The 27,797-nt window shown below is 53.2% G+C and overlaps 3 protein-coding genes across 4 annotated transcripts; 1 reads left to right on the top strand and 2 right to left on the bottom strand.

Annotated features, from left to right (window-relative positions):
* Positions 1 to 592: 592 nt before the first annotated feature.
* LOC309451801 (uncharacterized protein) lies at positions 593 to 1,869 on the bottom strand. Its single transcript, XM_082076502.1, has one exon. It carries the CDS (start codon positions 1,404 to 1,406, stop codon positions 696 to 698), a length of 711 nt encoding a protein of 236 aa, XP_081932628.1. The 5' UTR covers positions 1,407 to 1,869; the 3' UTR covers positions 593 to 695.
* A 5,995-nt stretch (positions 1,870 to 7,864) lies between these two features.
* On the bottom strand, positions 7,865 to 15,029 carry LOC309451803 (E3 ubiquitin-protein ligase TRIM7-like). Of its 2 annotated transcripts, none has more exons than XM_082076504.1 (7): positions 13,454 to 15,029; positions 12,480 to 12,575; positions 11,160 to 11,390; positions 11,058 to 11,080; positions 10,323 to 10,438; positions 10,155 to 10,184; positions 7,865 to 9,224 (listed from the first exon to the last, which is right to left on the bottom strand). In XM_082076504.1, exons 1-7 carry the CDS (start codon positions 13,871 to 13,873, stop codon positions 8,716 to 8,718), a joined length of 1,425 nt encoding a protein of 474 aa, XP_081932630.1. In that variant the 5' UTR covers positions 13,874 to 15,029; the 3' UTR covers positions 7,865 to 8,715. The 2 variants fall into 2 exon arrangements, with proteins under 2 accessions (XP_081932630.1, XP_081932631.1); XM_082076505.1 differs by having other exon boundaries at positions 11,160 to 11,324.
* Positions 12,434 to 27,439, top strand: LOC309451802 (E3 ubiquitin-protein ligase TRIM7-like; the record flags this gene model as incomplete). The annotated part of the gene is made up of 9 exons (XM_082076503.1): positions 12,434 to 12,655; positions 14,928 to 15,041; positions 16,071 to 16,465; positions 17,742 to 17,837; positions 17,929 to 18,159; positions 19,062 to 19,084; positions 19,345 to 19,460; positions 20,556 to 20,905; positions 27,372 to 27,439. Coding segments are annotated over exons 3-9 (1,196 nt in total), but the record flags the coding sequence as incomplete, so codon positions are not given.
* Between the last annotated feature and the right edge of the window lie 358 nt (positions 27,440 to 27,797).

Below are 27,797 nucleotides of genomic sequence, written 5' to 3'. Positions count from 1 at the left end.
CGCTGGGCTGGGTTGCATTGCATTTCATTGGGTTGGGTTGTGTTGCATTGCATTGGGTTGCACTGGGTTGGCTTGCGTTGCATTGCATTGGGTTGCATTGCATTGTGTCGGGTTGGGTTGCGTTGCATTGCATTGCATTGGGTCGGGTTGTGCTGGGTTGGGTTGTGTTGCATTGGGTTGCATTGCATTGTGTCGGGTTGGGTTGCATTGCATTGCATTGGGTCGGGTTGCGCTGGGTTGGGTTGCGTTGCATTGCATTGTGTCGGGTTGGCTTGCGTTGCATTTCATTGGGTTGGGTTGCGCTAGGTTGGGTTGCGTTGCATTGCATTGGGTTGCATTGCATTGTGTCGGGTTGGGTTGCGTTGCATTGCATTGGGTTGCACTGGGTTGGGTTGCGTTGCATTGCATTGGGTTGGGTTGCTCTGGGTTGGGTTGCGTTGGGTTGCGCTGGGTTGGGTTGCGTTGCATTGCATTGGGTTGCGTTGCATTGCATTGGCTTGCGTTGCATTGTGTCGGGTTGGGTTGCGTTACATTTCGTTGGGTTGGGTTGCACTGGGTTGGGTTGCATTGCATTGCATTGAGTTGTGTTGCATTGTGTCGGGTTGGGTTGCGTTACATTTCATTGGGTCAGGTTGCATTGGGTTGGGTTGCATTGCATTGCATTGCGTTGCGTTGTGCTGGGTTGGCCAGCCCCATCACTGGCTGGCCCCCAGCAGCCGCTCCTTGCGCAGATGCGTCCTCAGGTGCTTCATGAGCGACGAGCTGGACATGAAGCACTTGGGGCACTTTGTGCACTTATACGGTTTCTCCCCCGTGTGGATCCGCCGGTGGATGATGAGGGTGGAGCTGGCCCGGAAGCTCTTCTGGCAATAGGAGCACTCGTAGGGCTTCTCTCCCGTGTGGATGCGGTGGTGCCTCCGCAGGGTGGTGGCGTCTCGGAAGCTCTTCCCGCAGTCGGAGCAGACGTAGGGTCGGGGTCCCACGTGGCTCTTCAGGTGGAGCAGGAACGTGGAGTGGAGGGTGAAGCGGATCCCGCAGTGCGGACACTGGTGGGGCTTGTCCAGCGCTTGCTCCTTCTGGCGTTTCTTCAACGAAGGACCTTCCAAAAACGCTTCTCCAGGGTCGACCCCGCGGCTCCGCAAGTGGGCGGCCACGCCGGAGCTTTTGGGGGGGTTCTCTGCGTTTTTGGCGCTCTCCGCGTGGCTCTTGCGGTGTTTGCTGAGCGACTTGGTGGCCATGAAGCTCTTCCCGCAGTCGGGACACGCGTAGGGTCTCTCTCCGGTGTGGATGCGCCGGTGGATGATCAGGGTGGACTTGGAGGTGAGTTTCTTGCCGCAGTCCGGGCAGGCGAAGGCGCCGTTGTCCGTGTGCCTCTTGCGGTGCTTGTTGAGGGATTTGGTGGCCATGAAGCGCTTCCCGCACTCGGGGCAGCCGTAGGGCCGCTCCCCGGTGTGGATCCGCCGGTGCGTCACCAGCGCCGCGTTGGACGTCAGGGTCTTGCCACAGTCGGGGCAGCGGAAGGCGCCGTTCTGCAGGTGGACCTGCGCACAGAACCACAGCGATCAGGGCAGGATTGACCTCTGGGATCACCTGTTCTGAGCAGGAGCAGCCGGAGGTGGAGCCGGATGGTCTCCCATCCAAGTGGGGACCGGGGCCGACCCTGCTTAGCTTCCCACATCAGCCATTCTCAGGGTGCTATGGTTGTGTGTATATAAGGTCTCCCATCCAAGCGCTGACCGGGCCCGACCCTGCTTAGCTTCCCACATCACACGAGATGGGGCGTTCTCAGGGGGGTGTGGCTGCATATACTATATACATATATATATATATATATGTGCGTATGAGTTCCCCGAGTGTATCCTGACAGTATCTGCACTAATCCCTTTATCCAAGGGCAGAGCAGAGGGGCAGCAGAACCTCTCTGACCTACCGACCACCCCCTTCTAACCCCCTCAGGTACCATTGGCTTCCTGGTCTCCCATCCAAGCGCTGACCGGGGCCGACCCTGCTTAGCTTCCCACATCACACGAGATGGGGCGTGCTCAGGGTGCTATGGCTGCATATACTATAGACATATATACATAATTTCCCCAAGTCTATCCCGATAGTATGTGAACTAAACCCTTATTTAAGGGCAGAGCAGAGGGGCAGAACCTCTCTGACCTACTGACCACTCCATTCCCAGCTGGTCTCCCATCCAAGTGCTGACCGGGGCCGACCCTGCTTAGCTTCCCACGTCATATGAGATGGGGCGTTCTCAGGGGGCTGTGGTTTCATCTACTATATTTTTATATATATATATATATAATTTTAGATATATAAAAGTTCCCCAAGTGCACCCTGACAGTATCTGAACTAAACCCTTTATTCAAAAGCAGAGCAGAGGGGCAGGAGAGCCTCTCTGTACCCGGCTGGTCTCCCATCCAAGCGCTGAGCGGGGCCGACCCTGCTTAGCTTCCCACATCAGCCATTCTCAGGGTGCTATGGCTGTGTGTATCTATAAGGTCTCCCATCCAAGCGCTGACCGGGCCCGACCCTGCTTAGCTTCCCAGAGCACATGAGACTGGGTGTTCTCAGGGTGCTGTGGCTGCATATACTATATACATATATACATAATTTCCCCAAGTATATCCCCATAGCATGTGAACTAACCCCTTATTTAAGGGCAGAGCAGGGGGGCAGGAGCACCCCTCACCCCCCCGACCCCCCTCGTACCCCCCACCCCCGGCCACCTTGCCGCCGTGCCCACCTTGCGGTGCTTCTGCAGCGCCTTGGCGGAGGCGAAGCGCTTCTCGCAGCCGCGGCACTTGTGCGGCCGGTGGCGGCAGCCGGCGCCGTCGCGGTGCTCCCGCAGCGCCGAGCCGCAGGCGAAGCTCCTGCGGCACGTGGGGCAGCTGAAGCGCCGCTCGCCCACGTGCAGCTTGTGGTGGCGGGTGAGCGAGGCGGCGCGGCTGAAGCGCTTCCCGCACACCACGCACGCGTGTTTCCCGGGGGGCTTCCCCCCGTGGTGCCGCGGGCGCCGCGCCGGGGGCCTCTTGTGCCGCTCGGAGGCGCCGTCTCGGGGGTGCTCGTGTTCCTCGGGGGACGCGGAGCCGTCCGTGTCGCTCGTCCACGCGGCGTCTGCCCAAAAATACACCCAAAAATGGGCACTTTAAACAACTTTAGACAAATCTTATGGAGGAGGTGGGGGGTTGAGGAGGGAGAAACGTGATGGTTGCGGCAAATATGGCGTCGTGGTGGCAAATATGGCGTCGTTATGACAAATATGGCGTCGTCGTGACAAAAATGGCGTCGTGGTGGTAGGAGAAGGGTTTGGTGCCTCTGGCCAAGTGGTTCCTCAGGGGGTTTGGACCCCCCCATTCCCAGTTCCCCCCGTTTCCTCCCAGTTCCCCCAGTTCCCAGTCAACCCTCCCAGTTCCCAGTCAATCCTCTTTACTGGTGTCTCCATTTTGGGGTGGAAACCACGTTCTTCACCTCATGGAGTTGAGTAGGAACCACCACGAAATGGTTCCTCAGGGGGTTTGGACCCCCCCATTCCCAGTTCCCCCCGTTTCCTCCCAGTTCCCCCAGTTCCCAATGAACCCTCCTCACTGGTGTCTCCATTTTGGGGTGGAAACCATGTTCTTCAGCTCATGGGGTTGAGAAGGAACCACCACAAAATGGTTCCTCGGGATGTTTGGACCCCCCAGTTCCTCCCAGTTCCTCCCAGTTTCCCCAATGTTCTCCCAGTTCCCCCAGTTCCCAGTCAACCCTCCTCACTGGTGTCTCCATTTTGGGGTGGAAACCACGTTCTTCACCTCATGGAGTTGAGTAGGAACCACCACAAAATGGTTCCTCAGGGGGTTTGGACCCCCGTGTCCTCCCAGTGCTCCCAGTTCTCCCAGTTCCCAGTCAACCCTCCCAGTTCCCAGTGAACCCTCCTCACTGGTGTCCCCATTTTGGGGTGGAAACCACGTTCTTCACCTCATGGAGTTGAGTTGGGATGGAGAGAAGAACCATCAAATGGTTCCTCAGGGTGTTTGGACCCCCCTGTTCCCAGTTCCCCCCAGTTCTCCCAGTTCCCAGTGAACCCTCCTCACTGGTGTCCCCATTTTGGGGTGGAAACCACGTTCTTCACCTCATGGAGTTGAGTTGGGATGGAGAGAAGAACCATCAAATGGTTCCTCAGGGGGTTTGGACCCCCCTGTTCCCAGTTCCCCCCAGTTCTCCCAGTTCCCAGTCAATGGTGTCCCCATTTTGGGGTGGAAACCACGTTCTCCACCTCATGGAGTTGAGTTGGGATGGAGAGAAGAACCATCAAATGGTTCCTCAGGGGGTTTGGACCCCCCTGTTCCCAGTTCCCCCCAGTTCTCCCAGTTCCCAGTGAACCCTCCTCACTGGTGTCTCTATTTTGGGGTGGAAACCACGTTCTTCACCTCATGGAGTTGAGTAGGAACCACCACAAAATGGTTCCTCGGGATGTTTGGACCCCCCAGTTCCCCCCCTGTTCCCAGTTCTCCCAGTTCCCCCCAGTTCTCCCAGTTCCCAGTTCCCAGTGAACCCTCCTCACTGGTGTCTCCATTTTGGGGTGGAAACCACGTTCTTCACCTCATGGAGTTGAGAAGGAACCACCACAAATTGGTTCCTCAGGGTGTTTGGAGCCCCATGTCCTCCCAGTTCCCCCCATGTCCTCCCAGTTCCCCCCATGTCCTCCCAGTTCCCCCAGTTCTCCCAGTTCCCAGTGAACCCTCCTCACTGGTGTCCCCATTTTGGGGTGGAAACCACGTTCTTCACCTCATGGAGTTGAGTAGGAACCACCACAAAATGGTTCCTCGGGATGTTTGGACCCCCCAGTTTCCCCCCTGTTCCCAGTTCTCCCAGTTCCCCCCAGTTCTCCCAGTTCTCCCAGTTCCCCCCAGTCAACCCTCCCAGTTCCCAGTCAACCCTCCTCACTGGTGTCTCTATTTTGGGGTGGAAACCACGTTCTTCACCTCCTGGAGCTGAGTAGGAACCACCACAAAATGGTTCCTCAGGGGGTTTGGACCCCCCCAGCTCCCAGTTCCCCCCAGTTCTCCCAGTTCCCAGTCAACCCTCCCAGTTCCCAGTCAATGGTGTCCCCATTTTGGGGTGGAAACCACGTTCTCCACCTCATGGAGTTGAGTTGGGATGGAGAGAAGAACCATCAAATGGTTCCTCAGGGGGTTTGGACCCCCCTGTTCCCAGTTCCCCCCGTTTCCTCCCAGTTCCCCCCAGTTCCCCCCAGTCCCCCCGTCCCCCGTCCCCGTGCCCCCCCCGGTGTCCCCGTTTGGGACACACGTCCCTCACCGGAGCGGGAGGAGCTGGAGCTTCTCCAGCGGCGCCTCCTGCTGGCCCAGACCCGGAGGACGGGCCGGGCTCCCCCTCCGTCCCCGTCCTCGTCCTCCTCGTCGCTGCTGAACCGGGGCAGCCACACCGGGGGGGGGACGTCGGGGACGCCGTTGGGGACACCGTTGGGGACACCATCACTGGGGACAGTGACCTCGTGCAGCGGTTCGGGCACCTGGGCGGGAAGGGGTTAATGGGGCACCAGGGGACAAGGGGACAGTGGGGGGGACAAGGTGACAATGGGGGGGACAAGGTGACAATGGGGGGGGAACCAGGGGGGTGACAAAGGCAAAGGTGACAAAATCAGGCAGGAAGGAGCGAAGTGGGAAGGTGAGAAATAGCAAAGAGATAACAAGAGATTAAAGGGGAAAAAGCCTTTTTAAAAATAAAATAATAGAAATAAAATAATATAAAATAATAGAAGTAAAATAGGAATAAAATAATATAAATAAAATAAAACTAAATGAGACGTAATGAAATTAAATTAAATTAAACAAAATAAAAACCTGGGGCCGGTCCCCCCATCCCCATATCCCTCATGTCCCCCCATGTCCCCCCATCCCCATGTTCCCCCATATCCCCCATGTCCCCCCATATCCCTCATGTTCCCCTGTCCCCATGTCCCCATATCCCTCCCATGTCCCCCATATCCCCCCATGTCCCCATATTCCCTATATCCTCCTGTCCCCATGTCCCTATGTCCCCCCGTCCCCATATCCCCATGTCCCTATGTCCCCCTATCACCCCCATCCCCACATTTCCCCCCCATGTCCCCCCGTCCCCATATCCCCATGTCCCCTTGTCCCCCTATCCCCCCCATGCCCACATTTCCCCCGTGTCCCCCTGCCCCCCCATATCCTCCCATGTCCCCCCATTGTCCCCATATCCCCATGTCTCCCTGACCTCATGACCCCCCGATGTCCCCACGTCCCCCCCTGTCCCCCATGTCCCCACGTGCCCCATGTCCCCAGGTCCCCCCATCCCCCTATCCCCATGTCCCCCGTCCCCCCATCCCCACATTTCCCCCGTGTCCCCATGTCCCCCCATATCCCCATGTCCCCCCATATCCCCCCATGTCCCCCTATCCCCATGTCCCCCCATTGTCCCCATATCCCCATGTCCCCCCATATCCCCCCATGTCCCCCTATCCCCATGTCCCCCCATTGTCCCCATATCCCCATGTCTCCCTGACCTCATGTCCCCCCATGTCCCCCCGTCCCCCCATGTCCCCATGTCCCCCCATGTCCCCACGTCCCCCCATGTCCCCATGTCCCCCCGTCCCCCCATGTCCCCCCGTCCCCCCATGTCCCCCCGTCCCCCCATGTCCCCACGTCCCCCCGTGTCCCCATGTCCCCCCGTCCCCCCATGTCCCCCCGTCCCCCCATGTCCCCATGTCCCCCCGTCCCCCCATGTCCCCCCGTCCCCCCATGTCCCCATGTCCCCCCATGTCCCCACGTCCCCCCATGTCCCCATGTCCCCACGTCCCCCATTGTCCCCGTGTCCCACCTGCGGTTCCATGGCCGGGGTCCCCGCGCCGCCGCGTCCCCCGGCCCCGCCCCCGCTCCCCTTTTGGGGCCAAATCCGCCCTTTCCTGCCCTCCCCTCCCCTCCCTTCCCCTTTTCCCCCTTTTCCCCCTTTTACTTTTCCCCTTTTTCTCCCCATTTTTATTTCCCCCTCCCCCCTTTTATCCCATTTTCCCCCCTTTTCTCCCTTTTCCCCCATTTCCCCCTTTTTTTCCCTTTACCCCCCATCCCTTTTTCCCCCTTTTGGGCCAGAAAACGGGTTAAACTGCCCATTTTCTGGGTTTTCAGGCGAACTCCTCCCCCGCCCCCGGGGAACAGATAAAACCCCCGTTCCCGTCCCTCCCCCGGCGCCAACGACCCTTTTCTTCCCCAATTCGGCCCATTCAGCCCCAAAATCCCCCCGGGGCGGTTTCGGGCTTGAACCTTCGACCCCCAGGGAGACGAGCGGGAACATCCTGGGGGGTGATTTTATTTTATTTTATTTTATTTTATTTTATTTTATTTTATTTTATTTTATTTTATTTTATTTTATTTTATTTTATTTTATTTTATTTTTATTTTTTTAATTTATAATTTTTTAAAATTTATTTCATTCTGTTCAATTTAATTTCATTTTATTCCATTCAATTTCATTTCAATTTAATTTCGATTTGATTTCAATTTCATCCAATTTCATTTCATTCAATTTCATCCAATTTCATTTCATTCAATTTCATTAATTTTAATTCAATTTCATCCAATTTCATACAATTTCATCCAATTTCATACAATTTCATCCAATTTCATACAATTTCATCCAATTTCATTTCAATCAATTTAATTTCATTTCGTTCATTTTAATTCAATTTCATTCAATTTCATCCAATTTCGTCCAATTTCATTTCATTTCATTTCATTTCATTTCATTTCATTTCATTCATTTTAATTCCATTTCATCCAATTTCATTTCATTCATTTTAATTCCATTCCATTCCATTTCAATCAATTTCAATTTTTTAAGGGGAAAAAAAATCCACAAGAGCCCCAATTCTGAGATTTTCTTCCCTATTTTTTTTCTGTTTTCTGTACTCACACTTTTAGTTTAATTTAATTTTCATTTTAATTTACTTTAATTTATTTTAATTTTAATTTAATTTTTAATTTAATTCCAATTTTCTTCAGGAGCAAAAACTAAGACCGGGTCTTACATTAATTTCACCTCCCAAAGCCACTTGTTCCCAGGGGGTGTCTTATTTTCCGATGAATAACAACCTTCATTTATTCTCGAACCCCCTTAAAATCAGCATTGATTGAAACACATCCTGTTTTTAATGAATTGGACCTAGGGCTTATTTTTGGGGGTAGGGCTTATATTCCAAACACCCTCAAAAAGCTGGAAAATGGCACTAGGGCTTATTTTGGGGGAAGGGTTTATACAATGAGCATCCTCAAATAGCTGGCAAATGGCACGAGGGCTTATTTTGGGGGTAGGGCTTATATTCTGAATGCCCTCAAAAAGCTGGAAAATGGCACTAGGGCTTATTTTTGGAGAAGGGTTTATACAACGAGCATCCTCAAATAGCTGGCAAATGGCACTAGGGCTTATTTTGGGGGTAGGGCTTATATTCCGAACATCCTTGAAAAGCTGGAAAATGGCACTAGGGCTTATTTTTGGGGTAGGGCTTATATTCCAAATGTCCTTGAAAAGCTGGAAAATCACACTAGGGCTTATTTTTGGAGTAGGGCTTATATTCCGAGCATCCACAAGAATCAGAGGCCGGAAAGGACCTTAGCGTACAGAAGCCCCCCAAAGTGGTGGAAATAGGGACATTTTGGGCGTAAAGCGGCGTTTGGGCGAGCGGGGCCGAGCTCAGGGGCGCAGGGTGATGTGGGCGCCCTCCCCCCACACCAGGAACCAGGGCCGGACCCGCTCGCCACCAAACGCCGCCGCGGGGAAGGTGAAGATCAGGGACCTCTTGTCGGCGTCGAAAAAGGCCACGTGGCCCTTGTCGTAGTCCAGGGCCACCCGGACCCTCCTGGGGACGTCGAGCTGGCGCAGCGGGACGCGCTCGAGGGACGTGAGCGCCCAAAACTGGCCGTGACACAGGCCCATGGACCACAGGTCAGCGCTGGGGGGCGCCGGAGACTCGTTGTGTCTCCCCACGGAGCCCTTGGCCACCCCCACGGCCCAGGAGCCCTGGGGTGGCACGTCCACCTCCCAGCAGGACGTCCCCGAGGTGACCCCCGGGCGGCCCAGCACGCAGGGGTCGGCGTCCAGGGCCGGTCGGGCTTCCCGGGTGTCTTCCCAGCGCACGCTCCTCCCGTCGGGCGACACCGCCAGCTGGGGGTGCGCCGTGGAGGGGTCCAGCGTCACCGGCACTGCGGGGGGGACAGCGGGCGTCGGGGAACCGGAGCGGAGAGCCGCGGGACCAACCATGACCCATCGAGGTCATGGAGTCCAACCACAGCCCCTTGAGATCATGGAGACCAACCACCGCCCATCGAGGTCATGGAGTCCAACCACAGCCCCTTGAGATCATGGAGACCAACCACCGCCCATCGAGGTCATGGAGTCCAACTACAACCCCTTGAGGTCATGGAGTCCAACCACAACCCATCAAGGTCATGGAGTTCAACCACCACCCCTTGAGGTTATAGAGTCCAACCACCACCCATCGAGATCATTGAGACCAACCATAACCCCTCAAAATCAAGTCCAGCCATAACTCCTCGAGATTATCAAGTCCAACCATAACCCCTCGAGATCATGGAGTCCAACCACCACCCCTCGAGGTCATGGAGTCCAACCACGACCCCTTGAGATCATTGAGACCAACCATAACTCCTCGAGATCATCAAGACCAACCATAACCCCTAAAGATCAAGTCCAACCATAACCCATCAAGATCATCAAGTCCAACCACAATCCCTCGAGATCATGGAGTCCAACCACCACCCCTCGAGGTCATGGAGTCCAACCACAACCCATCGAGATCATTGAGACCAACCATAACTCCTCGAGATCATCAAGTCCAACCATAAAGCCTCAAGATCAAGACCAACCATAACCCTTCAAGGTCATCAAGACCAACCATAACCCCTCAAGACCATCGAGTCCAACCACAACCCTCAAGGTCAAGTCCAACCACAACCCCTCAGGATCATTGATTCCCTGCCCCATTGAAGTGAATCAACCCATCCATAGGTTATGGTGGGAACTCCCCGGGTTGTTATGGTGTCCTTGCCTCTCCACCCCAGGCCCGGCTCAACCTCCCTGGGCCTCCCCACCTCCCATAGGCCCAGACTTACTCTTCTCAGGCAGCTCAAACATCAGGACGTCTAGAGAGGGGAGAGAAGAGACATTAATTGGTGCCACACGCACGGCCATGAAACAGGGAGGTTCTTCTGCCCCGGGTGACGTCAATTGCAACAAAACACCATCTATATTCTAATTAATACGCATAATTAACGCCCCACCTTGGAAGCTCCTCAGAGTCTCCTCCAGCGCCACGTTTCTCTCCCTGAAGCGACCGATCTTCTCCTCCAGCTCCGTGAGAAGTGACGTTGGTGGCTGGAAATGTCCCTCGTCACACCTGGAGGAGCAGAACCAGAGCTCCCGGTGGCCCGAGAACCCTCTGGTGTGCACCAGGAGGTCCTGATGGACCAACCACGGCGCGGTTCGCCCACGGAGCCAAAATACGACTCGTTGGGGTTTGGTGGAGCGTCTCCCATTGGATCCAACGTTCCGCCCGGGGAAGGTGAAGGGTTTATACAACGAGCATCCTCAAATAGGTGGAAAATGGCACTAGGGCTTATTTTTGGGGTAGGGCTTGTATTCCGAATGTCCTCGAAAAGCTGTAATATCACGCTAGGGCTTATTTTTGGAGAAGGGTTTATACAACGAGCATCCTCACATAGGTGGAAAATGGCCCTAGGGCTTATTTTTGGGGTAGGGGTTGTATTCCGAATGTCCTCGAGAAGCTGGAAAATGGCACTAGGGCTTATTTTTGGGGTAGGGCTTATATTCCGAATGTCCTCAAAAAGCTGGAAAATCACGCTAGGGCTTATTTTTAGAGTAGGGCTTATATACCGAGCATCCACAAGAATCGGAGGCCGGAAAGGACCTTAGCGGACAGAAGCCCCCCAAAGTGGTGGAAATAGGGACATTTTGGGCGTTCCTTGCCAAGATGGGGTGGGGAGGTGAGGACGTACCTGCTCAAGGTGCCCCCGACGTCCTGGGAGGAAGAGATGGAAGAGGAAGCTCAACGCGTGGACGGCGGCGCCGGCGCCGCGGCCGCGTCCCCCCTGGCTCACCCGCAGGAAGGCGCCCGCCGGCCGCCGCCGCGTCTCCTCCAGCTGCCGGATGGCGGCGTCCAGGCGCGAGATCTCGGTGGTCAGCGCCGTGGCCGTGTCCTCCTGCGCCCGCTCCGTCTCGCGCTCCAGCGCCCCCAGCCGGGCCAGCAGGGGGCGGGCGGCGTCCTCCAGGAGGACATGCAGCCCGTCCAGCGCCGACACCACGCGGCGCCGCTCGGCCGCGGCGATCTCCTGCGGGGCCGACACGGGGGACACGTCTCCACCACCCGTGTCCTCCATGTGTATCTACACATCCTCTCTGTGTTTGGCAGTGGAGTTCTTTGGGTTGGAAGAGACGCTCAAGGTCATCGAGACCAACCATGACACCTCAAGATTGAGTCCAACCGTAAACCCTTGAGATCAAGTCCAACCATAACCCATCAAGGTCATTGAGTCCAACCATAACCCCTCAAGATTTAGTCCAACCATGACCCCTCAAGATTGAGTCCAACCATGACGCCTGAAGATCTTCAAGTCCAACCATAACCCCTCAAGGTCAAGACCAACCATGACCTCTCAAGATCAGAACCAACCATGACCCGTCAAGATCAAGTCCAACCATAAACCCTCAAGGTCAAGTCCAACCATGACCCTTTGAGATCATCAAGACCAACCATAACCCCTTGAGACTGAGTCCAACCATGACCCCTCAAGATCATTGAGTCCAACCATGACCCCTTAAGGTCAAGTCCAACCATAACCCCTCAAGATCATCAAGACCAACCATAACCCTCAAGATCAAGTCCAACCATAACCCCTCAAGATCATCAAGTCCAACCATGACCCCTCAAGATTGAGTCCAACCATAAACCCTCGAGATCAAGTCCAACCCCGACCCCTGAAGATCTTCAAGTCCAACCATAACCTGTCAAGGTCAAGACCAACGATGACCTCTCAAGATCAGGACCAACTACGACCCATCAAGGTCAAGTCCAACCATGACCCCTCAAGATCAAGTCCAACCATAACCCATCAAGGTCATCAAGACCAACCATAACCCCTCAAGGTCAAGTCCAACCACAACCCGTCAAGGTCAAGTCCAACCATAACCTGTCAAGGTCAAGTCCAACCATAACCCGTCAAGGTCAAGTCCAACCACAACCCCTCAAGATTGAGTCCAACCATAACCCATCAAGGTCAAGACCAACCATGACCCCTCAAGATCAAGTCCAACCATAACCTGTCAAGGTCAAGACCAACCACAACCCCTCAAGGTCAAGTCCACCCACGACCCCTCGAGCTCATCGGGTCCCCGTTGGTTCCCGCTCGGTGCAGCGTTACCAGGCACTCGCGGCTCCTCCTCATCTCAGCGTCCCGCAGGGCCAGCAGTCTGTCCCTGGCGTCCGTCAGTCCCCGCAGCCGCGCCCCAACCCGGCCCTGCCGGACCCAACGAGACAGGGAGCTGGGGACCTGCAGGCCGACCCTCCCCGGCCAGAACACAAGGGCTGCTTTGCCAGGTAGGGCTTATTTTCTAGGCAGGGCTTATTTTCGGGGACGGGCTTATCTTTTAGGTCAGTCTTACTTTCAGGGAAGGGCTTATTTTCTAAGTTGGGCTTATTTTCTAGGTATGGCTTATTTTTGGGCAAGGGTTTATTTTCTATGTCGGGCTTATTTTCTAGGTAGGGCTTATTTTCAGGCAAGGGCTTATTTTCTAGGTATGGCTTATTTTTGGGCAAGCGCTTATTTTCTATGTCGGGCTTATTTTCGGGGATTGGCTTATTTTCTAGGTAAGGCTTATTTTGGGGAAGGGCTTATTTTCTAGGTAGGGCTTATTTTCTAGGTCAGGCTTATTTTCTACATGGGGCTTATTTTCTAGATATGGCTTATTTTGGGGAAGGGCTTATTTTTTAGATAGGGCTTATTTCCAAGGAAGAGCTCATTTGTTAGGTAGGGCTTATTTTTTAGGGAGGGCTTATTTTCGGGGATTGGCTTATTTGTTAGGTAGGGCTTATTTGTTAGGTAGGGCTTATTTTGGGGGAAGGGCTTATTTTCTAGGTCGGGCTTATTTCCAAGGAAGGGCTTATTTTCTATGTAGGGCTTATTTTTTAGGTAGGGCTTATTTTTGGGCAAGGGCTTATTTTTGGGGAAGGGCTTATTTTCTACATGGGGCTTATTTTCTAAGTCGGGCTTATATCTGAGGTGGGTCTTATTTTCAGGGTAGGTCTTATTTTCGGGGTAGGTCCTATTTTTGGGTGGAAAAGTGTGCCAAACCCCCTCTAACCATTACCAAAATCCCCCCCTCCCCCCGTTCTCACCTGGTACTCCCGCGCGGCCTCCGGCGCCGGCAGCACGGCGTGCGAGCGGTGCGCCCGCGACTCGCGGCACACGGCGCAGACGCCGACGCCGTCGTCCCGGCAGAAGAAGCCGAGGGGCTCGCCGTGTTTCCCGCACCATTCGCCGTCCCCCGGCTCCTCTTCCTCCGCCGTCGCTCCCGGCGCGGCCGCCTCCGAACGGAACCCCTTGGTGATTTCCCGGAGCCGCGGCAGCTCCGGGCTGGGCCGGAGGGTTCGCTCGGGCGCCTCTTGGCGGCACCGCGGGCACCGGACAGGCCCGGTGGCCCATTCCCAGCGGCGGGTGATGCAGCCGCGGCAGAAGCGGTGGCCGCAATGGATGGAAACAGGGTCGCGGAGCGGCTCGCGGCAAACGGCGCACGAGGCTCCGGCGCCGCTCGCCATGGGGCCCTCGCCGAGCGCTCCGCGCTTTCATTTTCACGGCAAAAGCGGCAAAATAGGCGTTTCCTGCGGGTGTGGGAACGCGGGAGGGGGGAAATCCCACCCCCACGGGGCCCCCCGTGGCCAAAAAGGGGGGTCGGGCGGCCCCCATGGGTGGTTCAGTCCGGCCAAACCAACCCGGCCCAGCGCGGGTTGGTCATCGTGTCCCCCCCCCGGGAAAGATGTTAAAGGACTTTAATTAAGCTTGAAATCTAATTAAATAGGTTCCTGCCTTGAGGACTCCAAGGGTCCCAAGGGAAAATGGTGTTAAATTCAATTTCGTTTCAATTCGGTTTGATTTCAATTCAGTTTCATTCCAAAATGTGATCGAAATGATCCGCAAAATCCGATCGAAATGATCCAGAAATTGAATCGAAATGATCCAGAAATTGAATCGAAATGATCCAGAAATTAAATCAAAATTATCCACAAAATTGAATCAAAATGATCCAGAAATTAAACCAAAATGATCCACAAAATCCAATCAAAATGATCCAGAAAATCAATTCAAAATGATCCAGAAATTAAATCGAAATGATCCACAAAATTAAATCAAAATGATCCCCAAAATCCAATCGAAATGATCCAGAAATTAAATCAAAATGATCCCCAAAATCCAATCGAAATGATCCACAAAATCGAATCAAAATTATCCCCAAAATCAAATCAAAATGACCCAGAAATTAAATAAAATTATCCCAAAAATCCAATCAAAATGATCCAGAAATCAAATTGAAATGATCCTGAAATTGAATCAAAATGATCCACAAAATCCAATCAAAATGATCAAGAAATTAAATCAAAATGATCCACAAAATTGAATCAAAATGACCCACAAGATCCAATCAAAATGATCCACAAGATCAAACCCTGCAGTGAATTTTGCCTTAAGAATTAATTAATTATCACAATTTAAATAGCAACATTTAAATATTAAGATTTAGACATTAAAATTTAAAGAGCGACGTTTGAAATCGAAATTTAAATTGAAATGGAACCGGTAAAATTTCCATTTCAGAAAGCGAGATATTCAAATCGGACGCCGAGGCAAACGAGCTTAATTAAGAACCGGCCAATCAGGTGCGAGATGAAGGGCTCACGAGCCTCGTTCTGAGCGTTGGCGCCGGAAATCGTAAGAACGAAACGGGCTCGTTTGCCCGATTTCTCAGAAATTCGGTGCCTCGTTAGCCGGTGGGTGGGGGGGGGTTAATTAGGGGCGCCGTGGTTTCGGTTCAACAGGGAAATTGATGGTGGGGGGGTGTTGGGGGAGTTAATTAAGGTAATTGGGGAGTTAAAGGTGGGGGTGTTAATGGGTGGTGAGAGTGGGGGGTTCTGATGGGGGATTGGGGGGACATGGGGGATATGGGGGGACATGGGGATATGGGAATATGGGGGATATGGGGGGATATATAGTCATGGGGGGACATGGGGGGACATGGGGGATATGGGGACATGGGGAGATATGGGGGGACATGAGGGATATGGGGGATATGGGGACATGGGGGATATGGGGGGACATGGGGGGACATGGGGGATATGGGGACATGGGGATATGGGGGGATATGGGGAGATATGGGGGGACATGGGGGATATGGGGGGACATGGGGAGATATGGGGGGACATGGGGACATTGGGGACATGGGGGGACATGGGGACATGGGGGGATATGGGGTATATGGGGACATGGGGAGATGTGGGGGGACATGGGGACATGGGGGGACATGAGGGATATGGGGGGACATGGGGACATTGGGGACATGGGGTGACATGGGGAGATATGGGGACATGGGGACATGGGGAGATATGAGGGGACGTGAGGGACATGGGGGGACACGGGGGGACATTGGGGGGACATGAGGGATATGGGGGAACATGGGGACATGGGGGGACATGGGGGATATGGGGGGACATGGGGAATATGGAGACATGGGGATATGGGGGGACATGGGGGGATATGGGGTATATGGGGATATGGGGGGACATGGGGGGACATGGGGGGACATAGGGGGACATGGGGGATATGGGGGGACACAGGGGGACACAGGGGGACATGGGGGGACATGAGGGGACACGGGGGGACACGGGGGCCCACAAGGACGCCGACCATTTACACAAACACCTTTATTCCATTTCCCTGCCACCCAACCCCCCCCAACCACAGGAAGTGGAACCACCCGGGGGCGCCACCACAACCACCCCCCCACATCTTCCTCCTCCTCCTCCTCCTCCTCCTCCGGCTCCATCATGGCGGCTGCGCTGCTGGGCGGGGCCTCGTGCCCCTGCGGCCACAGCCCCTCCCCCTGCCCGCGCTGCCCCCGCGCGGCGCCGGAGCCGCCGCTCCAGCCCAACCGCCAGTTGGCCAAAGTCATCGAGGTGGCCAAGAGGCTGAGCCTGGGGGCGGCGCCGGGACGGTGCCCGCGGTGCCCGCGCCACGGCCAGGGGCTCAAGCTCTTCTGCGAGGACGACAGGACCCTCATCTGCCTGGCGTGCCGGGCGGCGCCGGAGCACCGGGAGCACGCCGTGGTGCCCGTGGAGGAGGCTGCCGAGGAGAACAAGGTGCGGGGGCCATGGGGGCCATGGGGAGGAGGGACCTGCCCTTGGGGGGTTTGGATCTCCAGCCTCATTGGAGGAGGATCGAGAGCCGCCATTGGGTTCAACCTCATTGGAAGAGGATCAAGAACTTCCACTGAGTTCAACCTCATTGGACGGGGATCAAGAGCCTCCACTGAGTCCAACCTCATTGGACGGGGATCAAGAGCCTCCATTGGGTTCAACCTCATTGGACGGGGATCAAGAGCCTCCATTGAGTTCAACCTCATGGGAAGAGGATCAAGAGCCTCCATTGGGTCCAACCTCATTGGACGGGGATCAAGAGCCTCCATTGGGTCCAACCTCATTGGACGGGGATCAAGAGCCTCCATTGGGTTCAACCTCATCGGACGGGGATCAAGAGCCTCCATTGGGTCCAACCTCATTGGATGGGGATCAAGAGCCTCCATTGGGTCCAACCTCATTGGACGGGGATCAAGAGCCTCCTTTGGGTTCAACCTCATTGGACGGGGATCAAGAACCTCCATTGGGTCCAACCTCATTGGACGGGGATCAAGAGCCTCCATTGGGTCCAACCTCATTGGACGGGGATCAAGAGCCTCCATTGGGTCCAACCTCATTGGAAGAGGACCAAGAGCCTCCATTGGGTCCAACCTCATTGGACGGGGATCAAGAGCCTCCATTGGGTCCAACCTCATTGGACGGGGATCAAGAGCCTCCATTGGGTCCAACCTCATTGGATGGGGATCAAGAGCCTCCATTGGGTCCAACCTCATTGGACGGGGATCAAGAGCCTCCTTTGGGTTCAACCTCATTGGACGGGGATCAAGAACCTCCATTGGGTCCAACCTCATTGGACGGGGATCAAGAGCTTCCATTGAGTCCAACCTCATTGGATGGGGATCAAGAGCTTCCATTGAGTCCAACCTCATTGGATGGGGATCAAGAGCTTCCATTGAGTCCAACCTCATTGGACGGGGATCAAGAGCCGCCATTGGGTCCAACCTCATTGGAAGAGGATCAAGAGCCTCCATTGGGTTCAACCTCATTGGAAGAGGATCAAGAGCCTCCATTGAGTCCAACCTCATTGGATGGGGATCAAGAGCTTCCATTGAGTCCAACCTCAGTGGATGGGGATCAAGAGCCTCCATTGGGTTCAACCTCATTGGACGGGGATCAAGAGCCTCCATTGGGTCCAACCTCATTGGACGGGGATCCAGACCCTCATTGAGTCCAACTACGTGACTCTCTCCACATCTCATGGTGTTTTGTTCTTTCTCAGGAGAAGTTCGAGGCCCACGTGCGGATCCTGAAGGAGCAGAGGGAGAAGCTCTTGGGGCTCAAAGAGGCTGAGGAGGGAAAATCCCGCGAGTGCCTCGTAAGTGGAGAATTAAAACCAAATTAAGAATTAAATTAAGAATTAAATTAAGAATTACATAATAAGAATTTCTCGCCCCGTTGCCTCTCAGGAGCGGGTGGAGTCGGAGCGCCGGAGGGTGTCGTCCCAATTCGGGGCGCTGCGCCGCCTCCTGGCCGCCCGCGAGCGCCTCCTGCTGGAGCGCTTGGGCCAACTGCGCCTCGAGGTGGCCCGGAGGGGGCAGGAGGAGCTCGAGCGCATCCTGGGGGACGTGTCGGCCATCGACGGGCGGATCCGGGAGCTGCAGGACCGGTGTCGCCTTCCGGCCTGTGAATTCCTGCGGGTGAGGCCCAATTGACCCAAAACGCCCCTTTTCTCGATCATCTTGAGAACCTTTTCATCAAAAAATGCGTGTTTTCTCAGCCTAGAGCTGGTGTCACCACCCAGGACTCTAATTAATCCCATATATTCATTAATTCAATACATTTTCTCAGCCTAGAGCTGGTGTCACTGCCCAGGACTCCAAATAATTCCATACATTAATTCAATATATTAATTGAATATATTAATTGAATATATTAATTCAATACATTTTCTTGGCCTAGAGCTGGTGTCACCACCCAGGACTCAATTAATCCAATATATTAATTAATTCAATATATTGATTCAATATATTTATTCAATGTATTTTCTTTGCCTAGAGCTGGTGTCACCACCCAGGACTCAATTAATCCAATATATTAATTAATTAAATATATTAATTCAATGTATTAATTCAATACATTTTCTAGGCCTAGAGCTGGTGTTACCACCCAGGACTCTAATTAATCCAATATATTAATTAATTCAACATATTAATTCAATACATTTTCTTGGCCTAGAGCTGGTGTCACCACCCAGGACTCCAATTAATCCCATCTATTAATTATTTTGATATATTAATCCAATATATTAATTCAATGTATTTTCTTGGCCTAGACCTGGTGTCACCACCCAGGACTCCAATTAGTTCAATATATTAATTCAATATATTAATTCAATATATTAATTCAATGTATTTTCTTGGCCTAGAGCTGGCGTCACTACCCAGGAATCCAATTAATTCAATATATTAATCTAATATATTAATTCAGTACATTTTCTCGGCCTAGACCTGGTGTCACCACCCGTGACTCCAATTAATTAGTTCCATATATTAATTAATTCACTTCTAACCCCACGTCCCTCTCTTGTACCCATTTGCAGGACATCGGAACCATCCTGAGCAGGTTTGTGGCCCATTTTACATCTTTTTGAGCTTTTAACATCATTTATTTACGTCTTTGTCGCCATTTCACCCCAAAACCCCCATTGATTTCCTCCCATAAATCGGACGGGGCGCCCGTTGGGAATCGGGGCTCAACGTGATTTGAATCCAGCCGTAATTAATGACGTAGTTAATTGGCGGATAAACCACACATAAACCAGGGGGGCGGGACACGTCTCTACAAATGGAATATTATGGGATAGATGTTATTTTCTCATCCAGGATTGAGGAGGACGGGGCCCCGAAACCAACGGAGGCGCCGGAGGCCCAAGACGTGCCCACCGCCATTTGTCCCGCGCCCGCCATTGTTGTCAAGGAGGAAGCGCTGGGGTTCAGAGGTGGGGGGGTCAATATCTACACCTGGGGGCGTCAAAAATACCCAAAATTGGGGACAACGGGGTTTTTTTTCCTCTTTACAAAGGTCTGGAGGCTCCTGGTAAAAATAAACCACGTCTCGAGGCCTTGTCTTAATCCCAGTGAAAATAAACCACATCAAGGCCTTGGTTTTAATCCCAGCGAAAATAAACCACATCAAGGCCTTGTTCTTAATCCCAGCAGAGATATCGATAATTCAAGGCCTTGGTTTTAATCCCAACAGTAATATCAATAATTCAACGCCTTGGTTTTAATCCCAGCAGTAATATCGATAATTCAAGGCCTTGTTCTTAATCCCAGCAGAGATATCGATAATTCAAGGCCTTGGTTTTAATCCCAACAGTAATATTGATAATTCAAGGCCTTGGTTTTAATCCCAGCAGAAATTTCGATAATTCAAGGCCTTGGTTTTAATCCTATCAGAAATATCAACATTTCAAGGCCTTGGTTTTAATCTCAGCAGAAATATTGATAATTCAAGGCCTTGTTTTTAATCCCAGCAAAGATATCGATAATTTAAGGCCTTGGTTTTAATCCCAGCAGTAATATCGATAATTCAATGCCTTGCTTTTAATCCCAGCAGAAAAATATCGATAATTCAAGGCCTTGGTTTTAATCCTATCAGAACTATTGATAATTCAAGGCCTTGTTTTTAATCCCAGCAAAACTATTGACATTTCAAGGCCTCGTTTTTAATCCCAGTAAAAATATGGATAATTCAAGGTCTTGTTTTTAATCCTATCAGAACTATCGATAATCCAAGGCCTCGCTTTTAATCCCAACAAAACCATTGACTTTCCAAGGCCTCATTTTTAATCCCAACAAAACTATTGACACCTCAAGGCCTTGTTTTTAATCCCAACAAAACCGTTGACCTTCCAAGGCCTGGCTTTAACTCTAGGCCAAGCTCCCATCTTTCCCACCCTTCCCATCTCGCCTGTGGCCTTAAACCCACTTACTGGACCTGGACCCTCCCCAGGCTGCCCCGGGGGACCAAAATTAGGCCGAGCTTATCAATTTATCGCCTTTGTGCATTGACGTTGGTGTTAATCCCACAGCGAGCGTGACCCTGGACCCCGACACGGCGCATCCACGCTTGGTCCTATCGGCCGACTTAAAACAGGTCAAATTCGGGGACACCCGGCGCCCCGTCCCCGACACCCCCCAACGCTTCGACTCGTCCCGCTGCGTCCTGGCCCGCCATGGCGTCACGGCCGGGCGCCGCTATTGGGAGGTGGACGTCGGCCATGGCGCCGCGTGGGCCGTCGGCGCGGCCAAGGCCTCCGTGGCCAGGAAAGGCCGGCTTAGAGTTAAGCCCGACTCTGGGATTTGGGCGCTAGGCCGCTGCGGGACACACTACCAGGCCATGGCGGAACCCGCCGTCCCGCTGCGCGTCGCCCCCCAAAAAGTGGGTGTTTTTGTGGATTACGAGGGGGGGCGGGTGGCGTTTTTCGACGCGGCTCATGAAACGCCGATTTTTGTGTTTTTCCCCGTAAATTTCGAGGGGGAGGAAATCCTCCCCCTGCTCTGCCTGGGGAGGGGGGGGCGGCTCACGCTGTCGCCCTGAGCCCAACAGGGGGCGGCGCTCGAGCGGGTTTGGGGGCGTCAACCCAAATAATGGGGTTGGGGAGATCAAATCCTGGGCCTAATCTGCCTTTTTAACCTCAAATCCTGGGCTTAATTCTCCCCTTATTAACCTTAGATCCTGGGTTTAATCCCCCCTTTTTCACCTCAAATCCTGGGCATAATCCCCACTTTTCAACCTCAAATCCTGGGTTTAATCCCCCCTTTTTTAAACCTCAAATCCTGGGCTTAATCCCCCTTTATTAACCTCAAATCCTGGGCTTAATTCGTCTCTTTTTAACCTGAAATCCTGGCCTTAATCCCCCTTTATTAACCTCAAATCCTGGGCTTAATTCCCCCTTTTTCACCCCAAATCCTGGGCTTAATCCCCCTTTCTTCACCTCAAATCCTGGGTTTATTCCCCCCTTTATTAACCTCAAATCCTGGCCTTAATCCTCACTTTATTAACCCGAAATCTTGGGCTTAATCCACCTCTTTTAGCCTCAAATCCTGCACTTAATCCTCCATTTTTAACCTCAAATCCCAGGCTTAATCTGCCTCTTTTTAACCCTTTTTCACCTCAAATCCCAGGTTTAATTCCCCCTTTTATTAACCCCAAATCCTGGGCTTAATCCCCCTTTATTTTTTAAGCTGAACTGAAACACCTTTAGATCTCCCCCATTTCCTCCCAACCACCCAAAACTTGTCACTTACCCCACCTAGAAATAAGAGACAAATAAACCCAGACTTGGCTTTAACCTCATTAAACCCTCATCAGCTCGGCCTTAATTACCAGCAGCTAACTGAAAATCACCAGCACCACCCAATTGTGCCAGATGGTTAAAAACCCGCTAAAAATAGGGACAAAAGGGGCAAAAAAGCGATCATTTAATAAGTTAATTAATTAGTTGTATAGGTTTCTATGGGCTCCCTGGTGGTCTAGTGGTCAGGATTCGGCGCTCTCACCGCTGCGGCCCGGGTTCGATTCCCGGTCAGGGAAGATCCTATTGCCTGGTCCTTATATTTGGGGAAATACGTTATTATTATTATTATTATTATTATTATTATTATTATTATTATTATTATTATTATTATTATTATTATTATTATTATTATTATTATTATTATTATTATTATTATTATTATTATTCCCTCTTAGAAAGATCCCTCAGCCCCTCTTTTTATTCCCATGCAGCAAGATGTTCCCTCTCGCCTGTTATCGATTACTTACGGTAATTTGAAATTCGAAATTGGAAATTTAAAATTTGAAGATTAAAATTTAAAATTTGAAAATTGAAATTAAAACCTAAAATGTAAAAATTAAAATTAAAACATTAAAATAGAAAATATAAAATATAGAATATAAAATTGAAAGTATAAAATTTAAAATAGAAAATATAGAATTTAAAATATAAAATTTAAAATATAAAATTTAAAATTTAAAATATAAAATATAATAGTTAAAAGCTCAAAAGAGTTAAAATTTAAACTTTAAAATGTATTTCTTAAGGGATTTTGGTTGCGCGGGTGGTGGCGGGAAATATTTCTCCGAAGGTCCTAATCGCGCCAAAAAAAGCGGGAAATTGAAAATATTTTGGGGGGGGGATAAAGGGAGGAATAAAGATATAAATTACAACCTAAATATAAATTATAACTTAAATAAAAGAAAGAGCTTAAGAAAATAAGGAGCTGTTTCTGCCCGGTTTCGAACCGGGGACCTTTCGCGTGTGAGGCGAACGTGATAACCACTACACTACAGAAACGCGCTGGGGGCGCCACAGAGAGTGCGCGGGAAATAGATGAAATACGGTAAATAAATCAAAGGGGTGAATGAACTAGAAGGAAATAAAGGGTATAAGTTAAAAAATGAGGGTTTTGGGGGGTTTGGCACCAAAAACGCGCCTTTTTGCAGCAAAACGCACCTGTCAGGAGTGGGATTTGAACCCACGCCTCCACACGGAGACCAGAACCCCCAACCTGCGGGAAGGCAGCACCTTGAGTCTGGCGCCTTAGACCACTCGGCCATCCTGACGGTGCCGATTTGGGGCTAAAAAGGGCAAAATAGCGCCCCAAAACGTTAGTTTAATGTGGAGTTTAATTCTCCTGCTGACGGTGCCAATTTGGGGCTAAAACCCACAAAATAGCGACGCTAAAAAATGCGTTAATCTGAATGGATTCCCCTTTAATTGGGGAAAATTAACTCGCCCAACGTGGGGCTCGAACCCGCGACCCTGAGATTAAGAGTCTCAGGCTCTACCGACTGAGCTCGCCGGGCTCCCAAATCGCCCTTTTTCTCCTCATTTTGCTGCTCGATTTTGGTGGTTTTTGCATTTCGCAAATTTGTGCATTTTGCAAATTTGTGCATTTTGCAATTTTTTGGCATTCATGCATTTTTTTTGCATTTTGCAAATTTTTGCATTTTGCTTTTTTTTTGCATTTCACGAATTTCTTCATTTTGCAAATTTGTGCATTTCACAAATTTTTGCATTTCACAAAGTTTTTGCATTTTGCAAATTTTTTCATTTCGCAAAATTTTTGCATCTTGCAAATTTTTGCATTTCACAACTTTTTACATCTTGCAAATTTTTGCATTTTGCAAATTTTTGCATTTCGCAAATTTTTACATTTCACAACTTTTTGCATTTCACAACTTTTTGCATTTTGCAACTTTTTGCATCGTGCAAATTTGTACGTTTTGCAAATTTTGAGCATTTATGCAATTTTTTACATTTATGCAAATTTTTGCATTTCACCAATTTCTGCATTTCACAATTTTTTTGCATTTTGCAAATTTTGGGCGTTAATGCAAAATTTCGGGGGCGATTAAACGCGTCGCGCTCGGATAAAAACCAGTGACAGGAAAGTGGAATTTCCCTTGAATTTGGCTCGAATTTGCTCGAATTTGGCTCGAATTTGGCTGGGAGGGGCTCGGAGCGCGGCCCCGTTTCTGTAGTGTAGTGGTTATCACGTTCGCCTCACACGCGAAAGGTCCCCGGTTCGAAACCGGGCAGAAACAGCCCATTTTTAGCTCTTTTTAGATTGAAATTTCTTCACCTTCGCACAAGCGCGTTTTGCTCTGGATCATCCGATCCGGGGTCCCTCCCGAACTCCTGGGTCCCTCCCGAACTCCTGGGTCCCCTCCAGAACTCCTGGGTCCCCTCCTGAACTCCTGGGTCCCTCCCAAACACCTGGGTCCCCTCCCGAACTCCTGGGTCCCTCCCGAACTCCTGGGTCCCCCCGGACTCCTGGGTCCCCCAACAAACCACAGACATTTGCAGGGTCATAGTTGGTTTATTCTCCCTGGGGCGGGGTTGGGGGTCCCGGGGGATCCCGGGGGGTCCCGCGGGGTCCTGGGAGGGGTTTGAGGGTCCCGGGGGGTCCTGGGGGGTGTTTGGGGTCCTGGGGGGTTTTGGGGGCGTCTCAATCATCTTTGGGCGGAGCCGCCGTCGACCCCCCGGCTGAGGGGGGGGAGGAGGAGCCTGCGGGGGAAGGGGGGGAAGTGGTGACCTTTGACCTTAGTGTCCCCCCATGTTCCCCATGTCCCCATTGTCTCCCCATATCCCCCCATATCCCCAATGTCCCCATGTCCCCCCATGTCCCCGTGTCCCCATTGTCTCCCCATATCCCCCAATGTCCCTATGTCCCCACATTGTCCCCATGTCCCCTCATATCCCCCCATGTCCCCCCATATTCCCCCATGTCCCCCCATGTCCCCCCATGTCCCCCCATTGTCCCCATATCCCCCCATGTCCCCCCATTGTCCCCATGTCCCCCCATGTTCCCCATTGTCCCCATGTGTCCCCATGTCCCCCCATGTCCCCCCATGTCCCCCCATGTCCCCCCATGTCCCCATGTCCCCCCATGTCCCCATGTCCCCATGTCCCCCATGTCCCCCCATTGTCCCCATTGTCCCCATGTCCCCCATGTCCCCCCATGTCCCCCCATGTCCCCATGTCCCCCCATGTCCCCATGTCCCCATGTCCCCCATGTCCCCCCATGTCCCCATTGTCCCCATGTCCCCCCATGTCCCCATGTCCCCATGTCCCCCGTCTCTCACCTCCGTGTCCCGCGCAAAGGCTCCTCAGGAACCCCCAGACCTGACGCACCAGATTCGCCAAACACTGAGCGCACATCCTGCCTGGGGACAATGGGGACATGGGGACGTCATGGGGACATTGGGGACAATGGGGACATGGGGGGACATGGGGGACAATTGGGACATGGGGGGACATGGGGACAGCGTGGGACATGGGGACATTGGGGGATATGGGGGGATATGGGGACAATGGGGGAACATGGGGGACCTGGGGACATTGGGGACATGGGGGGATAGGGGGAATATGGGGACACGGGGACATTGGGGACATCATGGGTACATGGGGGCATTGGGGGATATGGGGGGACATGGGGACAATGGGGATATGGGGACATGGGGGATATGGGGACAATGGGGACATGGGGGGACATGGGGGGACATGGGGGCACAATGGGGGACATGGGGACATGGGGGATATGGGGACCATGGGGACATGGGGGGACATGGGGGATATGGGGACATGGGGGGATATGGGGGCACAATGGGGGACATGGGGACATTGGGGAGACATTGGGGGCCATGGGGACATTGGGGACACTGGGGACACGGGGCCACCCCCGCACATCCTGTCTGGGGCCACTGGGGCCACGGGTGGGGACCCGGGGCACCCACACACATCCTGTTTGGGGACATGGGGACAAGCGCCACCCCCGTGTCCCCAGCCGGGCCCCACATCCTGTCCCCATGGCCCCATCACTGTCCCCGTGTCCCCAACCCAATGTCCCCATCCCTGTCCCCATCCCTGTCCCATTATCCCTGTCCCCATGTCCCCATCATGTCCCCATGTCCCCATGTCCCTGTCCTTGTCCCATCGTCCCCATCCCAATGTCCCCATCACTGACCCATTGTCCCCATCCTGATGTCCCCATGTCCCCATCCCCATGTCCCTGTCCCCACATCCCTGTCCCATTGTCCCCATCCCAGTCCCTGTGTCCCCATCCCAATGTCCCATTGTCCCCATCCAGATGTCCCCATGTCCCCATCCCTGCCTCCTTCTGTCCCCATGTCCCCATCCCAGTCCCCTCCTGTCCCATTGTCCCCATCCCTGTCCCCTTGTCCCTGTCTCCCTGTCCCCATCCCCATGTCCCAATGTCCCCATCCCTGTCCCCATGTCCCCCCACATCCCAATGTCCCCATCCCCATCCCAATGTCCCCATCCCCATGTCCCCATCCCTGTCCCCACGTCCCCAACCCCATCCCAATGTCCCCATCCCAATGTCCCCATCCCCGTCCCAATGTCCCCATCCCTGTCCCCACGTCCCCAACCCCATCCCAATGTCCCCATCCCAATGTCCCCAACCCCGTCCCAATGTCCCCACCCCCGTCCCCACTCACCAGCTCCCGTGTGTCCCGTGGGCTTCTCCCCGTCGCCCTTAAATCCCCGGTGCCCGTGACAGGTGACAATGACGGTGACGGTGACACCGGCGTCACCGGGGCCGGTCGGGCCGGTCCCACCCCGCGTGGGCGGCCCTGGGCAGGGAGGGGACAGTGGGGACAATGGGGGACAAAGGGGACGTGACTCAGGGGCACCGGGGGCTTTAGGACCCTGGGGGTTATTTGGGGTCACTGGGGGGGGTTGGGACCCTGGGGGTTATTTGGGGTCACTGGGGGGTTTGGGACCCTGGGGGTTATTTGGGGTCACTGGGGGCTTTAGGACCCTGGGGGTTATTTGGGGTCACTGGGGGCTCTGGGACCCTGGGGGTTATTTGGGGTCACTGGGGGTTTGGGACCCTGGGGGTTATTTGGGGTCACTGGGGGTTTGGGACCCTGGGGGTTATTTGGGGTCACTGGGGGGTTTAGGACCCTGGGGGTTATTTGGGGGTCCCCCTGGCCCCGCCCCTTCACCTTTGCCCCAGCGCGGGGTTGGCTGAGTCACTTCCCCCCCTCCCCTCAGCCCCCGCGTCCGGTGGGCGGAGCCATGCAAATCAACGGTCGGGGCTTGGCCTCGGATAGGCGGAGCCTCTTCACGGCTGACGAATCGCGTTGCGGTGGGGGCGTGGCTTTAGGATAGCGGTGCTCTGGGTTCGGGCGGAAGTGGGCGTGCGTTCGAGCGGAAGTGGGCGTGCGTTTGGGCGGAAGTGGGCGGGGCGCGCTGCTTGGCGGGCGTCGCGATGGTGAGAGCGGGAGCGGGGGGATTTTGGGGGTAAATCGTCGGGTTTTGGGTGTTTTTTTGGGGTCCCCTGGGCCCCCCATTGATCTCTCGCCCCTCCCCCAGCTGTTCTACTCGTTCTTCAAGTCGCTGGTGGGGAAGGACGTGGTGGTGGAGCTGAAGAACGACCTGAGGTGAGGGGGGCACGGGACCCCCCATAGACCCCTATAGACCCCTATAGACTCCCTATAGACCCCTATAGACCCCCCCATGGACCCCTATAGACCCCCATAGACCCCCTATAGACCCCTATAGACCCCCCCATGGACCCCTATAGACCCCCCATAGACCCCCATAGACTCCTATAGACCCCCTATAGACCCCCCATAGACCCCTATAGACCCCCCTAGACCCCTATAGACCCCCTATAGACCCCTATAGACCCCCCCATGGACCCCTATAGACCCCTATAGACCCCCCATAGACCCCCTATAGACCCCCCATAGACCCCCCATAGACCCCCCATAGACCCCCCATAGACCCCCATAGACC

This window comes from Streptopelia decaocto (genome assembly GCF_964273445.1).
Source record: "Streptopelia decaocto genome assembly, contig: HAP1_SCAFFOLD_1567, whole genome shotgun sequence".
NCBI lineage: Eukaryota > Metazoa > Chordata > Aves > Columbiformes > Columbidae > Streptopelia > Streptopelia decaocto.
Note: the sequence above shows the minus strand (reverse complement) of the source record. Positions and strands in the feature narration are given on the sequence as shown.

Bases quoted from the DNA above. Each gene is read 5' to 3' on its own strand.
- LOC309451801 (XM_082076502.1), bottom strand. From the start codon at position 1,406: ATGGCCACCAAATCCCTCAACAAGCACCGCAAGAGGCACACGGACAAC.
- LOC309451803 (XM_082076504.1), bottom strand. From the start codon at position 13,873: ATGGCGAGCGGCGCCGGAGCCTCGTGCGCCGTTTGCCGCGAGCCGCTC. The intron at 10,439-11,057 runs GTACGTCCTCAC...CTGCTCCTCCAG, and splicing joins GTCGGGGGCACCTTGAGCAG to GTGTGACGAGGGACATTTCC. The intron at 10,185-10,322 runs GTGGGGCGTTAA...TCCCCTCTCTAG, and splicing joins GACTCTGAGGAGCTTCCAAG to ACGTCCTGATGTTTGAGCTG.